Below are 12,754 nucleotides of genomic sequence, written 5' to 3' on the forward strand. Positions count from 1 at the left end.
GTAGTGTTACATGGAAAAGAAGAGGGAGTGTTGCGACACTGAGGCACAAATGGCATCAGGTGATTTTTAATGGATTGTCTATTTTTTTTTAATAACAATGCACATAGTAAAAAGAAGCTCCAAATTGTATAAAAGGATTTAAAGTGACAAGCGAGCCCTCCTTCACAGAGGCAGCGTGTTAAACTGGTTTTCTGTGTGTATCCTTCCAGAAATATTTCCTTTTACACGTAAGGGAGCATGTTTTAAACACTGCACCTTGCTAACTTCTGGAAATTATTCCATATCGACACACACCACCTCGCTCTCCTTCACAGCTGCCTGGCGTTCCACTGTGTCTGGACCATAATTAGTGTAAGCAGAAGCCATTGGTGGGCATGTGGGTGTTCCCAATCTTTCGCTGGTGTAATCAGTGCTACAGTACCCATCTTGTACTGACAGCTGCACACGTATGTGCATCTATATCGTTGCTTTTTAGAAGCATCATTGCTAAAAAGAGATGGATATATGCATTGTTAATTTTTATCTATATTGCCAAGTTGCCCTCCTTCGAGGTAGGTACCAATTTACACTCCCACGCTGATTATTGAAAACACCTGTTTCCCCATAACCTCACCAACGTGATGTATTATCAACATTCGTTGTCTTTGCCAATCCAGTGAAAAACGGCATCTGATTGTTGTTTGAAATTAGATTTCTTTAATTATGGATGAGGTTGAATATAATTTTTTTTTCTGTGTGGAGTAGCATCAGTTTAATTTCCAGAATCCAGCCAGAGGGTTTAAGTCTCCATGAAATGGTCTTACTAGGTCCATGCTGGACGGAGGTGATACCTGTGCGCGAGCAGGGGTCTCTGGAGCCCCTCAAGTAACCAGCATCATGTTTTTTCCGCCTTTGTCTGGCAACACACTATCTAGGATGCTGTTAGCCTGCCTCTCACATGCGCAGACCTGGTGGCTGCCTAGGAGGGTTTAGAGTGAGGCCGGCCTCCTTCCCGTCTCCTGCCAGTGCCCACAAATGGAGCCACTAGCCTCTGCTTGCTCGTTTTTATTCATTGCTTCATTAAATAAAGACTTGTGAAGCACCCACTTCGTGCATGCACTATGCTAGAATCTGGAGCTATCTAGAAGCAAGTCAATCCATTTGCTCACAGAATTTAAAATTGTCGGGGAGGTGAGAGACAAGTAAACCAGTAATTATAATGTAGCACGATAAACGCTATGATAGGAAAAGGACAACATATGGGACACTAAACCATCCGGGGAGGTCCAGGAAGACTTTCTGCAGGAAGTGACACCGAAACTAAAACTATAAGAAGGGGTTGTCAGCCAGGAGACATGGGAGGCAGTGGTGTCCTGGGAGAAACCAAAAAGTTCTTCATGGCAGTGTGGCTGTGCACACCAGGTGGTAGGAGCGATTTTAGTCCAGATCTCAAGGGCTCTACAAGCCTGGCTGAGGCCCCTGGATGTTATCCTGTGGACTCCGGGAGTCACAGGGGAGGTTTTTGGTGGCACGGTCATACTTGAGGTTAGCTGGCTCACTTGAGTGAGAGCACTGGCTTGGGTAAGCATGGAGGCCTAGGTACCAGCAATCAGCCAGGAGTATCACCAGGGCTTGACCAGCTCTGCTCTCCAGCCCCAAAGTCTGAGACAAAACCCCCAGTGCTCCATTACCACAAAGCTGGGCAGCCTTGTCCTGAGGTGTCCCCCAGGATGCCAGAGCCCTAAACGGTGCTCCCAAGGAAAGGACAGCACTGGGCTGTGGAGCCCCCAGATCACCCAAGCCACTGATGTGGATGATGAGACCAGGAGTCAGAGAGTCCTGCTCCCGGCTTTGCTGCTGAGCTTGCACAAAGTGTCACCAAGTGTCCCCTGACAACCACCTGTGAGGCATTCCTGCTCCTAAGGACATATGAGCTCTGTCCCACAAAGTGCTTTTACTGGAGAAAGCCCTTTTGGTCCCTTGTTCCAGAAGTGGCTGCCACCATTCTTGCCACATACCGAGCCCAGGAATCCAGGAAGAAGGACAAATGTGCTTTTTGAGATGATTTTGGCAATCCTCATTTATTGCTGTCCATGCTCATAAAATACAGCGCCTAATCATCTCGGCAATGGGGGTAACCAATTTGAAAAATAATTACTGCCTTCTTTGAGATTACTTTGCCTCCTAATTAAAATCTCAAGACTGGGATATTAAAGGTTCATTGTCAATACAACGTCCCGGATGCACCCAGCTAACCTCATTTGGGAAGGCAAAATTAATTAGTTTGTGTTTTAACACCCAGCTGTTATCCTAAGGAAAGAAATAGTCTACAAGTCAGCCACGCACACAGTCTGTAAATTGGCCAGAGCGACGGAGGAGATACAAAAGAAATCCAGAGTGATTTGTTCCTGCATAACTCAGTCAGCTTCTATCACAAGCTGCTCATTAAACAGTGCCCCCGTGTCGCTGTCAGACATCGCTCAGGAGTTCTTGTTTACCCGTGGAGACAGAAGAGGAAATAAGTGGGTCCCTCCATGCCACCAAGCTCTCAGTTCGTTCTGGAGCCTCGTTGGCTGTTTACACCTTTCCCAGGGGGCGATTCTGGGTGAAAAGCCTGGCGCCAGATCTGAGAGGTTGGGCGTGTCTGTTTCTGGTCCAGCTGCCACAGTGACAAAGCTGTGCATGCTGCTAGCTTCCTCCTTTCCTCTCTACTTCTTGCCATTTTTCAATCCAATTTGAGTCAAACATTTGCTGAGTGCAACAGAAGCCAGGATAATCAATTCTAGACCATGCTACACTAACAAAGCCCAACCCCTCATGGGTTAGCACCACAGAAGTGTATTTCCGGTTCTTGCAAAGCGTGATGGAGGTTGGCAGGGGCTCTCTTCCAACCAGTGATTCAGGGATCGAGGATTCTTCCGTCTCAGGCTGATGCCATCTTACAGGAGGCTTTGAAGTTCTCCGAGGCAGGGGAAGAGGAAGCCAGAGGGCCTGATCTTAAGGAATGTTGGCCCAGAAGAGATACATCTCCTGTTGCAACCTATTGGCCAGAACTGGTCACATGACCCCAGTGCAATAACAAAGGATGCTGGGAGATGTGGGAGAACACATGGAGTATTTGTTGAGTGCTGCTGTCTCTGCCACAGGGCCTTGGCTGCACCACACACCGGAACCAGGTGCCTTTGAACCCTCTACAAAGGAGTGCAAGGCAGGACCCCTGCCACGTGGGAGACCAACCGCTACCCTACTGAGTTATCAGCCCCAGTTGATAAGCACAATAGGAGAAGTAGAAACAAAGCTCATGACCGTAGGTGGAAGGGATGAACTCAGTCTGAGCTGGGAAGAGGGTGGAACAAAGGGAATATTTCCAGGAAGATGTGATTCATGTGCTTAGTTTGAGGGGAGAAAAAAAGAGTTCACCAAGAGGACATGTTGGGGAAAGACACGTCTCCAGGGAGGGCACAGCACGTGTCTGTAACCTCAGACCCACCCATGAGCTATTTCTACCACTGATGAAGCTCTTCCCTCCCTGTCTCTGGGCCTAGCATTGCTGGCCTGAAGAGAGAGTCATTTCTGAAACGCTGCTAAAGTCTTACTCTCAGAAAAGAAACAAACCACAAATCCGTTATATGGCATGTGGCCGGCATTAGGGCTTGAATTTGCTCAGGGAATGAACTGAGATGCTCTCGTGTGGGGTCACTGCCAGTGTCTCATGTGTCCCTGGATAGTGTCAACAGCAGCTGTAGCCAGTTCACTCCTAGCCCCAACCCTCCCAGAACCACCGAGGAGTGAAAAAGGCCCCAGATCCAGAAGCGGGAGGAGCATGTTCCCCGAGCTCTATCTAACCAGCTGCACGAGAAGTTTGCCTCTTCTTAGGCAAGTCACCACGGACTCCCATGTTTTCCTCTGTAAAGTGAAAAAGGACCAGTTGAATCCAGGAGCCTTATGAGTTACCCACAGACATGGTCTGTTTGACTCACTCAATAGGACCTCACATGGTGTTTTAAAAAAAATTTTTAATTAGTTGCCAACATTTAAAAATTTGGCGCATTTGCATAAAAATCCAGATTTCTGATACCCTTGAAAAAATCAGATAATTTGGCATCATCATAACGGACAACAATAAAACTGGCTGCTCCTTTAGATGCCACAGTCCCCACCACTCCTTATTGCCTTGGCAACAGTGAGGCCAGGTGTCGGTTCTCCTTACACACGTCCCAACTCCCAGCTCGCTCTGTTATAAGCCCCTGCCAGGCCTCTGGGCTAAATGAGTTCTCCACGCCCAATCGTCTTTAAAACTCCACGACTATTGCTTACGCTTACTCTTTTTCCTTCTTTTTCTCTAAATATGTCTCATTCTTGGGTTCTTTTGGCAGAACCAGCTACCAGTGAGAGCAGGAGTTCATAGCCTTGTCTGCATTTGAATCGCTGGGTGAGGTCTTAAAAATCCCAGTGCCAGGCTGCCCCTGGAGGTGGGACCCAGGATCTCTTAAAGCTCCAGATGATTCCGTTGTGCAGCCAAGGTTGAGAACCACTGAGCTAGAGCTGAAAATGCAAGGGACTAGCTCAGGAGGGGGTGAGCTCCCCGTTATTGGAGGTGGTTAAGCCAAGGTAGATGAGCACTTTGCCAGGATGCCTCCTACATATTAGCTGTGATTAGGCTCCTCAGCAATGCGGGGAAGAAATGACAAAGGTCTGCAATGTGTCCACAGATGCTTTTTCCTTTTATTTTTCTATTGTGTTTGCCATCACTGGAACCATTGTTCTATATTCTCTGCCTTTGGCCCCTCCATCTGATTCTGAGTTGGAAAATTCAGCTGGAGGGAAGTTTTCTGGCCCAAAGAGGATGAAATAGGAGGAGGTGCAAGGAAAGGGGTTTTCAGCTAATAGACTTGTGAAACAGCGGTTGTCCCGGGGGCCACCCGGAGGGAGTTCACGTTCACTCCGGGAGCCTGGTGTCCATCAGCAACGTCGCAGGGAGATTCAGATCACCCCAGCCTGACAGACAGGTAGGGATGGGAGGGATCTGTGAAATAAGTTTCCTTATATCAAATATCACATGGTTTACTGAAATTATATGGGTTATTAGGAATCTATGACCTTGTCTGATGCCAAAGATAATGCCTCCTCCAAAAAGTAAAGGATTTAAGGTTGTCTCTCTGAAATGTTTTGGGACTCCCATTTGGAGCTGCAGAAGGACCCTCTTGCAAAAAGAAGGACTTACTTGAGCTTCTAGAAAAGCTGCCTGCCCCCCAAACTTTGAATAATGTGAAACAGATTCTCTGCTTTCAGTAATATGTACGTGCTCTGCCTGGCATGCTTTTACTTCTGGCATGAATTTAATTGGTATGTTTGACTATGAAGTCACACACATCACCATGCTGAGGGGTCCTCAGGAACTGTGCTGGCCTGCGCCTCTGGTGGGGAGTGGATGTTTTTCACAGTGGCAAATGGCAGCACATGGGGTGGAAGCCCATAGGGTTTGAGGACAGAAGAGCATGGACAGTGTGTGGTGTAGACACATAGTAGTAAGGAGTTTGTGATAAGGAATTACATCTTTCCACCAAGGCGTATGCATTGCATATAAAGGGGTTCAGCATAGGATAAGTAGAACAAAGAGGTTGGACCACACATCCCAGTGAGTTCTGAATCGAAGCAGGAGAAGAAACACAATGGAAAGCAGGAATGATGGCAAAGAGAATGGATGTCCCACTCCTGGAGAAACTTCTAGATTGTGTTGCAATTTGGAGGATCTCTTGGTGGTCCCCTTGTCTGTGGCGCATCATTGCCTAACTGTGAAGAACTAGGTCCAGCTGGGAGAAGTGACTTGCTCAAAGTCCCACTGATAGTTGGTGACAGAATGTCACTGAAACCCAAGTCTGATAAGATGCTTAGTTCCCCGGGGCCTCTGTTTCTAGCCTGGGAAATAGAGATGGTTCCCTCCTCACTGCATTCTTGATTCGGGTAAACCAAGACCCCCTATGTACAGAGGTAGCTCAGCGCCTCTCTCAGCACAGGGACCCTTCAGCCTAATGCCATGCTCTTCCCACTTCTCTGCATCTCCTCTCATTACCCCTGACAGATTCCTTGCGGCAGGAAGTGGGGACTCTCATTTCAGAGGTGGCTACGCCAAACACAGTGACATGCATTGAGAAGACAGAATGTGGCAGAACTCAGCCTCGCAGGGCAGACAACTGTCTGGTGCCCTCTCAGCTCTTCAGGGAAGCCACTCATGGTCAGAGATGAGCAACCTGCATCAGAGGGTGGGGGTCCTGCAGACAGGGATGGGAAGGCAATTCAGTGATGCCCAAGAGGCAAGAAAGTCGGTCCCTGCCAGAGTCAGGAATAGCGATACAGATGCAAAGGGAAGCACAGTGGGACCCCTGCAAAGGCGAGGCAGTGGGCACCATGCGAGAGTCAGACCTTTATTGGGGGTCAGCACACTGCAGCCAGAGCACCAAGCCTGGCCACACCCATGGGTGTTGTCTGTGGCTCTTTTGTGGTAAAACAGCAGAGACCAAGAGTTGCAATAGAAACCGTTTGGCTAAAAAGCCAACAATATTTACCATCTGGCCATTTACAGAAAATGTGTGCCAGCCCCAGCCTTAGATTTCAGCAGGCCTGAGCTCCAGTCAAGGTCCTACCCTTTCTACCTAGGTGACCTTGCACAAGCCACATTCGTCTCTGAGCCTCATTTCTGCATCCGTACCTATTTTGTTTCCATCAAATCATGTATGTGAAAGCACACAGCATAAGGAGCTGTGGTCGTCAGTCCTCCGTGAAGGGAACCAGGAATCAGTCGCTCGATTGGTCTCCACGGTTCCTGGAGTGGCAGGAGGTGGGCTGTGGGGCGGGCAGGCAGGATAAAATTTTCCTCTTCCTGGAAAAGGATATTTCACAAACCCATGTTTCTTTCTTGTTTCTTTCTTCACTCTTTTTTTTTTTTTTTCAGATATTGGCTGACCAACAAAGTCCACATCAAAAGACCCACCACCGGCCTCTTGATGTACACTCTGGCCACTCGTTTCTGCAATCAGATCTACCTCTATGGCTTCTGGCCCTTTCCGCTGGATCAGAACCAGAACCCCGTCAAGTACCACTATTACGACAGCCTCAAGTACGGCTACACCTCCCAGGCCAGCCCCCACACCATGCCCTTGGAGTTCAAGGCCCTCAAGAGCCTGCACGAGCAGGGGGCTTTGAAACTGACTGTCGGCCAGTGCGATGGGGCCACGTAAGGTGGGCGTCCCGTGAGACTCAGTGGCTCACATTTCCTGCCAGCTACACCACAGGCAGATGGGAGTCGGGGTGGCACAAACTATAGAACAAGCAGGCTAGTGGTTTTCTTTGTTCAAGTGTAAAACAGTGACCAGAATATATATATCTATACCTGCATATATATATTGACCTGAGTATTTATAACTGTGTGGTGTTTATCTAGCATTAGGCAGATAAGCCACAGGAAGAAGGTGTGGAGAACCCACTCGAACTGGATTGAAACTCAGTCCATCTTTGGGGGCAGAAGGACTTGACATGAAAAGAAGTCAGTCCCATGACTTTGAATGACTAACTGCCTCCTGGCTTGGAGGGATCTTTGGGCTCATGGTTGAATGGAGAGCCACCTGTTGGGAGCTGCCCCGAGCCTCTGGGAAATGTGGATTCTGGGTGAGCCGAGACCCAGAGGGGACAACTTAAGCCAAGTCTAAAATGGTGCTGTTCATGGAGGAGAGGGAGGTTGGAGCATTCAGCTCAGCAAAGGAGCACAGGGACACCAAGAAGCAGAGGGCACGTCACAGCTGAGGACCTTGTCCCACGAACTCAACTGCCCACAGGATGGATCACAGTTGACTCACCTGTCCCCGATGGGCCTCCACAGCTATGGAGAGAAGGCTAGAGAAGACACGGTGGATGGTTCATCTTCTGCCTTAGCAAGAACCACCAGGAACCTGGGATGGAGCGGGCAGATGCCACTGACAAGCTGGGGTGTTCCAATCCGTGTTTTTGAAAAATCGTGACCTCCTGCTAAGGCTTGGCCCTCCACCCCAGAATAAGGCAGAAGAGTGTCCAAAATGTGGTGGTTGTGGTGGGTGTCCTTTAAAGCAACTTGAGTCTGCTAAGGAAAAAGGGCCACTGAGATTTCATCTTCAGAGTTAGCCTCCTTCCTGCCCTGTTAGAATGTCACATGGGGGACTGTACCGTCTCCTTCTGCCACCAGGGAAGCCACAGCAAAAGCTTGAAAGGGCACTGCAAAGATAAATGTCATCCTTTTAAAAATATATATGATTGCCTTTCTGGGTGCCAAAACCCCAGAGTATGAGACTTGAACGAATGTTCAGCATCTCACTCCATTTCTCTGCAACCACGCTCTCTGTTTCCTTTCTGCATTGCGCACTCCACGGGGCCTTGCAGCCAGACTGCTGTGGCAACGTCACTTTCTTGTCACTTTTCTATCCTGATGGTCACACTAGCTGGCACTGAGCTCCAACACTGAGATTTTCAATTCTGCAGGGAGAGGCTCCCGTGTCCACCCCCACCCCCCTCTCCCCACAGAGGCAATGATTTTAGAATTTTGCAAAGTCTTTTTTTTCCCCTGTGAAGATTAATAGTTAAGACTTTTTTTTTTTAACCCAAAGCCAAATGCAGTATCCAAATACTGGACATAATCTCCCTGGGGAAATCTGGGCTCAGTGCCAATAACTTAGGGGCTGAAATCACAGGTCACATATAGACAAGCATGAGCCAGCTTGATTTGTTAGATGTGTTCCCTCGCCTGATAAATAACAGTGTTTTAGAACATATTTGAAAGTTAAGTAAAAAACCATTATCTTGAAGGTGAAGGGAGTTAAGAAAAGTAATCAAGATCTGCTCCCAAGCATATGAGACTGGACATAATTAATCAACGGCAACTCAGAATGGGACGTTTGGTCTAAACTAATGGCTGATGGGAAGCGAGTGGAGGGGGCGGAAGGATATTCAGACCCGTTAACCCCACAGGCGGGAGCTCCGGCTCCAGACCAGTTACACATCTCTGTGTTTCCTTCCTTGTTGTTCTGGATGCTGGAAGTTTGAGATTTGGGGTTTGCATTATAAAATGAATATTTAAAAAAGCAACAGCCCTAACCGCCTCTGTGGGAACTAAGTGGTTTGGACTCCTCACAAGAAGCGGAAATAATTAGTATCGTATTTTACACTTCTCCAGAGCCTTTCATGTTGAGGATCTCAGAGGCCTTGGAAGACGTTTAATTTCTGAAGCTTGCGGTGCCCTGGGTAGCACGCAGAATTGTCAACAGGGCGTCAGTGGATTAGCCAAGGTCTTGGGTTCCAGGACGTTCCAGTGGTGAGTTCTGAGGGGAGCCCTGAGGTCAGGTCCGTCCACCTGCCCGCACCCTCCCTGAGGAGTTTAAGGGCCAGAGCTCTTTGGAAAACATGGTTTGCTTTCTCTCCCATCTTGGTTCCTTCAACGGTAACTGATGGCAGTTGAAGTGGAAGGAGCCCTTACAACCCGCCTTCCATTTCTCTCCGGAGAAAGGCTGGAGACCCAGGTCAATCCACCCGTCACCATCCCCCAACTCGTGGGTCCTGAGCTGCCACAATGCCTTGGCCATGTGATGGCAGGAGCTCCAGGGCCCTCGGCTTCCCTCCCTCCTCGTCCTTCTCCATCTGGGCACGCACAGTCAGGAAGCGGCCTGGCCTTCCCTCGAGTTAGAGTTGTTTGAGTGAGGGTCCACTGTCGCCTCCGGCATAGGCCGGCCAGCCTCAGGCTGCCCTGAGGAGTCCCAGCCAGCACCCGGTACCCCGATCTGCTGCCTTGTAATTACAGTTGTCACAGGCATCCCAGGAGCAGGCCGTAGCCAGGTGACCCTTTCAGTCACCTCCTGTTGACCTTCAGCCAATCCTCAGGCACCCCACCATCACCCACCCGGAAGTCCCTCAGACGTTCTCCATTCGCCTCAAGCCCCCATACGACGCCCACCATCAGCTTCCTCCTTCGCGGAAAAGGTGGAGCTTCTGAAATGAGGCCTCTCCTCAGAATCTCTTGATCTCTTCCCTCTTCTTTCACCTTTTTCCTCCCATTTCGAAGGAAGCAACGTCTGTCCTCTTGCCAGAGACATTTTCTCCTACCCCTCAGCCACTCCTCTGCCCTCTCTCCTATCTGTCCATCAATGCACACTCGTTCCACCCACCCTGGCTCCTGTGGACTCTTCCCTCACCTTCCCTTCACCACAGACCTGGGAAGGGGTCTCCGGGCTTGCTCTGCCTTACTTCCTGACCGCCTCTCAGCCTCCATGCCCCCAGGACCAGCAACTTGGGACTCTCTGTGTGCCCATGTCCAAAAGCCCCTTCTCATCACCAGCTCTCTGCATCACCTGGCTCTACAGTGACCCCTCCTGGACACTACCTGTCCCCTTGGTGGACAAGACGCCATGTTTTCATGGTCTTTCTCCTCCCTTCCCAAGGACTATTTGTCATTTATTTATATATTTATTTATTTATGTATTTATGATTTATTTATTGACACTCTCACCTTGATCCAAAAAGGAGCCGAGGTAGACCTGACATTTCCCTCTCTCCTCCTTGCCCCACAGCATAGCCGTTGCCCACATTGGTGTCCTCTCCTCGGCCTGTTTCATTACATCCCTATCCTCTCCATCAGCAACCTCACGGCCTCCCTTGGGATCCACCCTCCGTTCTTCCAGCAGCCCAGCCCCTCTCCCCAGTTCCAGGCTCAGTCTGCACGCTGCTCACTGGACATTCACCCCTCCTGCTCCTGCAGCGCCACAAACTCAACACATCTAAAGCCGAATTTATCGCCTCTGCCTCCCCTTCCTCCTCCTTGTTCTGTTAGAAGACCCATGACCCTCTCAACCATCCAATTCAGAGACCCTAAAGTCATCTTCCAACTCTCCTCCACGTATTCCCACGAGCACCACCCTTGCCTTCTTGTGGTACGGCCAATTTCAGCAGCTGTCTCCTCCCCCCGCTCCCCCAAGCTTTCCTCAGGAGTGCTTGCACATTCTCCAGTCCATCCTGAACATGCATAAGCATTTCTATCTCCAGCCATTCACTAACTTTTCAAAGTTCCCCTGGCCCACATTAATGTACAAGTCTTCATCCTGACATTATAGACCACCCAATAAGGCCCCATTCTTCCTTTATCTCCTGCGCCAGTCCATCTAGAATAGTGTCATTCCTGGAAGGAAGGGGTGCCCAGTTTTCCTGTCTCTGTGCCTTTGCTCTTGCCGTTCTCATCTCCCGGAACACTCTCTTCTATTTCCTTCAAGGCCCCGCAGAAACCACATCTTTCATGACGCCCTTTCTGATCTACCAACCACTGGGATCTCTCCCTCCGCTGAACCACCGTAGCACTTTATTTGTCCCTTTCTCATGGCACTTACCATATTCTGCCTTGTATTATAGTTATTGTGCACTTGTCCTATGACCGTTTTTAGATTGTAAGCTCGCCAAGGGCAGGGACTGTGTTTTCTTCATCCGTGTCCATCACAGCACCGGGGATGGTGCATAGCACACAGCAGTTGCTCAATAAATGTATGTTGGTTTAAATCCTTAATACCTGTCATGGGCCGTATAATTAATGAAGTCGTTTTGCATCTATAATATCACGGGAACCTCCCAAAAAATCATGTGAGTCGGGCAGACACAGAAATCATTATCCCCATTGTAAAGGTCATAAAACTGGGGCAAAAAAACCACGTGAAGCCACATAGCTCACGGGCAGAATTTGCACCCACATCTTCTCATCCCCGCTCCAGGGCTTTTTCTGTTAATCCTTGTGGTTGGGTCACTGTAAACTGAAAACAGACCCTAAGCATCATCCTGGCTGCCATGGCCTGGGCATCACTTTCACAGAGTCAGGCAAAGCTCAGCTCATGTGCCCATCAACACAGGCAAAATCTCACTCCTTTGTAGGAAGGACAAAAGCCACTCAGGTTTTGCCAGGCCCAAGGGGTGGAGCTGTGAGACCTCATAAATCATTCCCGCCGCTGTTGTCACAGGATAGGAAACCATCCGTCCAGATGGCAAAGAGACCAACAGCTCCAAGGGGCTGCTGTTTGATAAATCTCTTCATGCCTAATTAAGGTTCCCCTTCCAGAATGTGTGGAACAGGGACTTTTTTGATGCCAGTCAGATGGGATTCCAGACGTGCATGCTGCCTCATGAATGCCCTTAATAGCATCCCCAATGACACCAGCAGCCTGCCCCAGCTCCTGTCTCTCACTGGAGCTGCTGGATGTCATCATCTCTGCCTGTCTTCACCCCCATCCTTTTGCTTCCCCTCTCCAGGGCTCTTCCCCTTGGCATCCACCAAGAGCAGGGTGAGCCTCGAGAGTTGACTACCAGTAGCTCTTGGGTGTGGGAACCCTGACCTGGCAGGGCAGGGGCAATGCAATGAGGTGGCAGGAAGGGAGGAGGATGGGGAGCACTCTCTGCCATCCCTCAGGGAAGCACAAACCAAGGGGGTCTGTTCTGGTGGTGGGCTGTCCACAGTAATGGGAAGTTTCCATGGTTACTGCCCAGAAGCAATGTTTTTGTTGCCTTTGAGCTTCGTGATGAGGATAGGAGATTCATTTTCATCGTAGAAGTCCACGTGGTGGGGCCAGTTTCCACACACAATGCATTGAGCCATCCAGCTCCAGATCACCAGTTCGTCTAGAATTACCCCAGTTGTCTGTAGCAAAAGCCCAATAGAACCACCCAAGGAGGACACCCAAGGTCCCTTGTGGCCTTTCTCAGTCTTCCTCACCACTTCCTCAGC

General features: G+C 49.4%; 1 protein-coding gene across 1 annotated transcript in view; it reads left to right on the forward strand.

Moving 5' to 3' along the window:
- ST8SIA2 (ST8 alpha-N-acetyl-neuraminide alpha-2,8-sialyltransferase 2) overlaps positions 1-11,548 on the forward strand; it is a 67,506-nt gene extending 55,958 nt beyond the window's left edge. The window contains exon 6 of the mRNA XM_070618564.1: positions 6,932-11,548. Within this exon, the coding sequence (XP_070474665.1) occupies positions 6,932-7,217 (286 nt within the window). The 3' untranslated portion in view covers positions 7,218-11,548. The remainder of the gene's footprint in view (positions 1-6,931) is intronic.
- The last annotated feature ends 1,206 nt before the right edge of the window (positions 11,549-12,754 follow it).

This window comes from Equus przewalskii, chromosome 1, assembly GCF_037783145.1.
Source record: "Equus przewalskii isolate Varuska chromosome 1, EquPr2, whole genome shotgun sequence".
Taxonomy (NCBI): domain Eukaryota; kingdom Metazoa; phylum Chordata; class Mammalia; order Perissodactyla; family Equidae; genus Equus; species Equus przewalskii.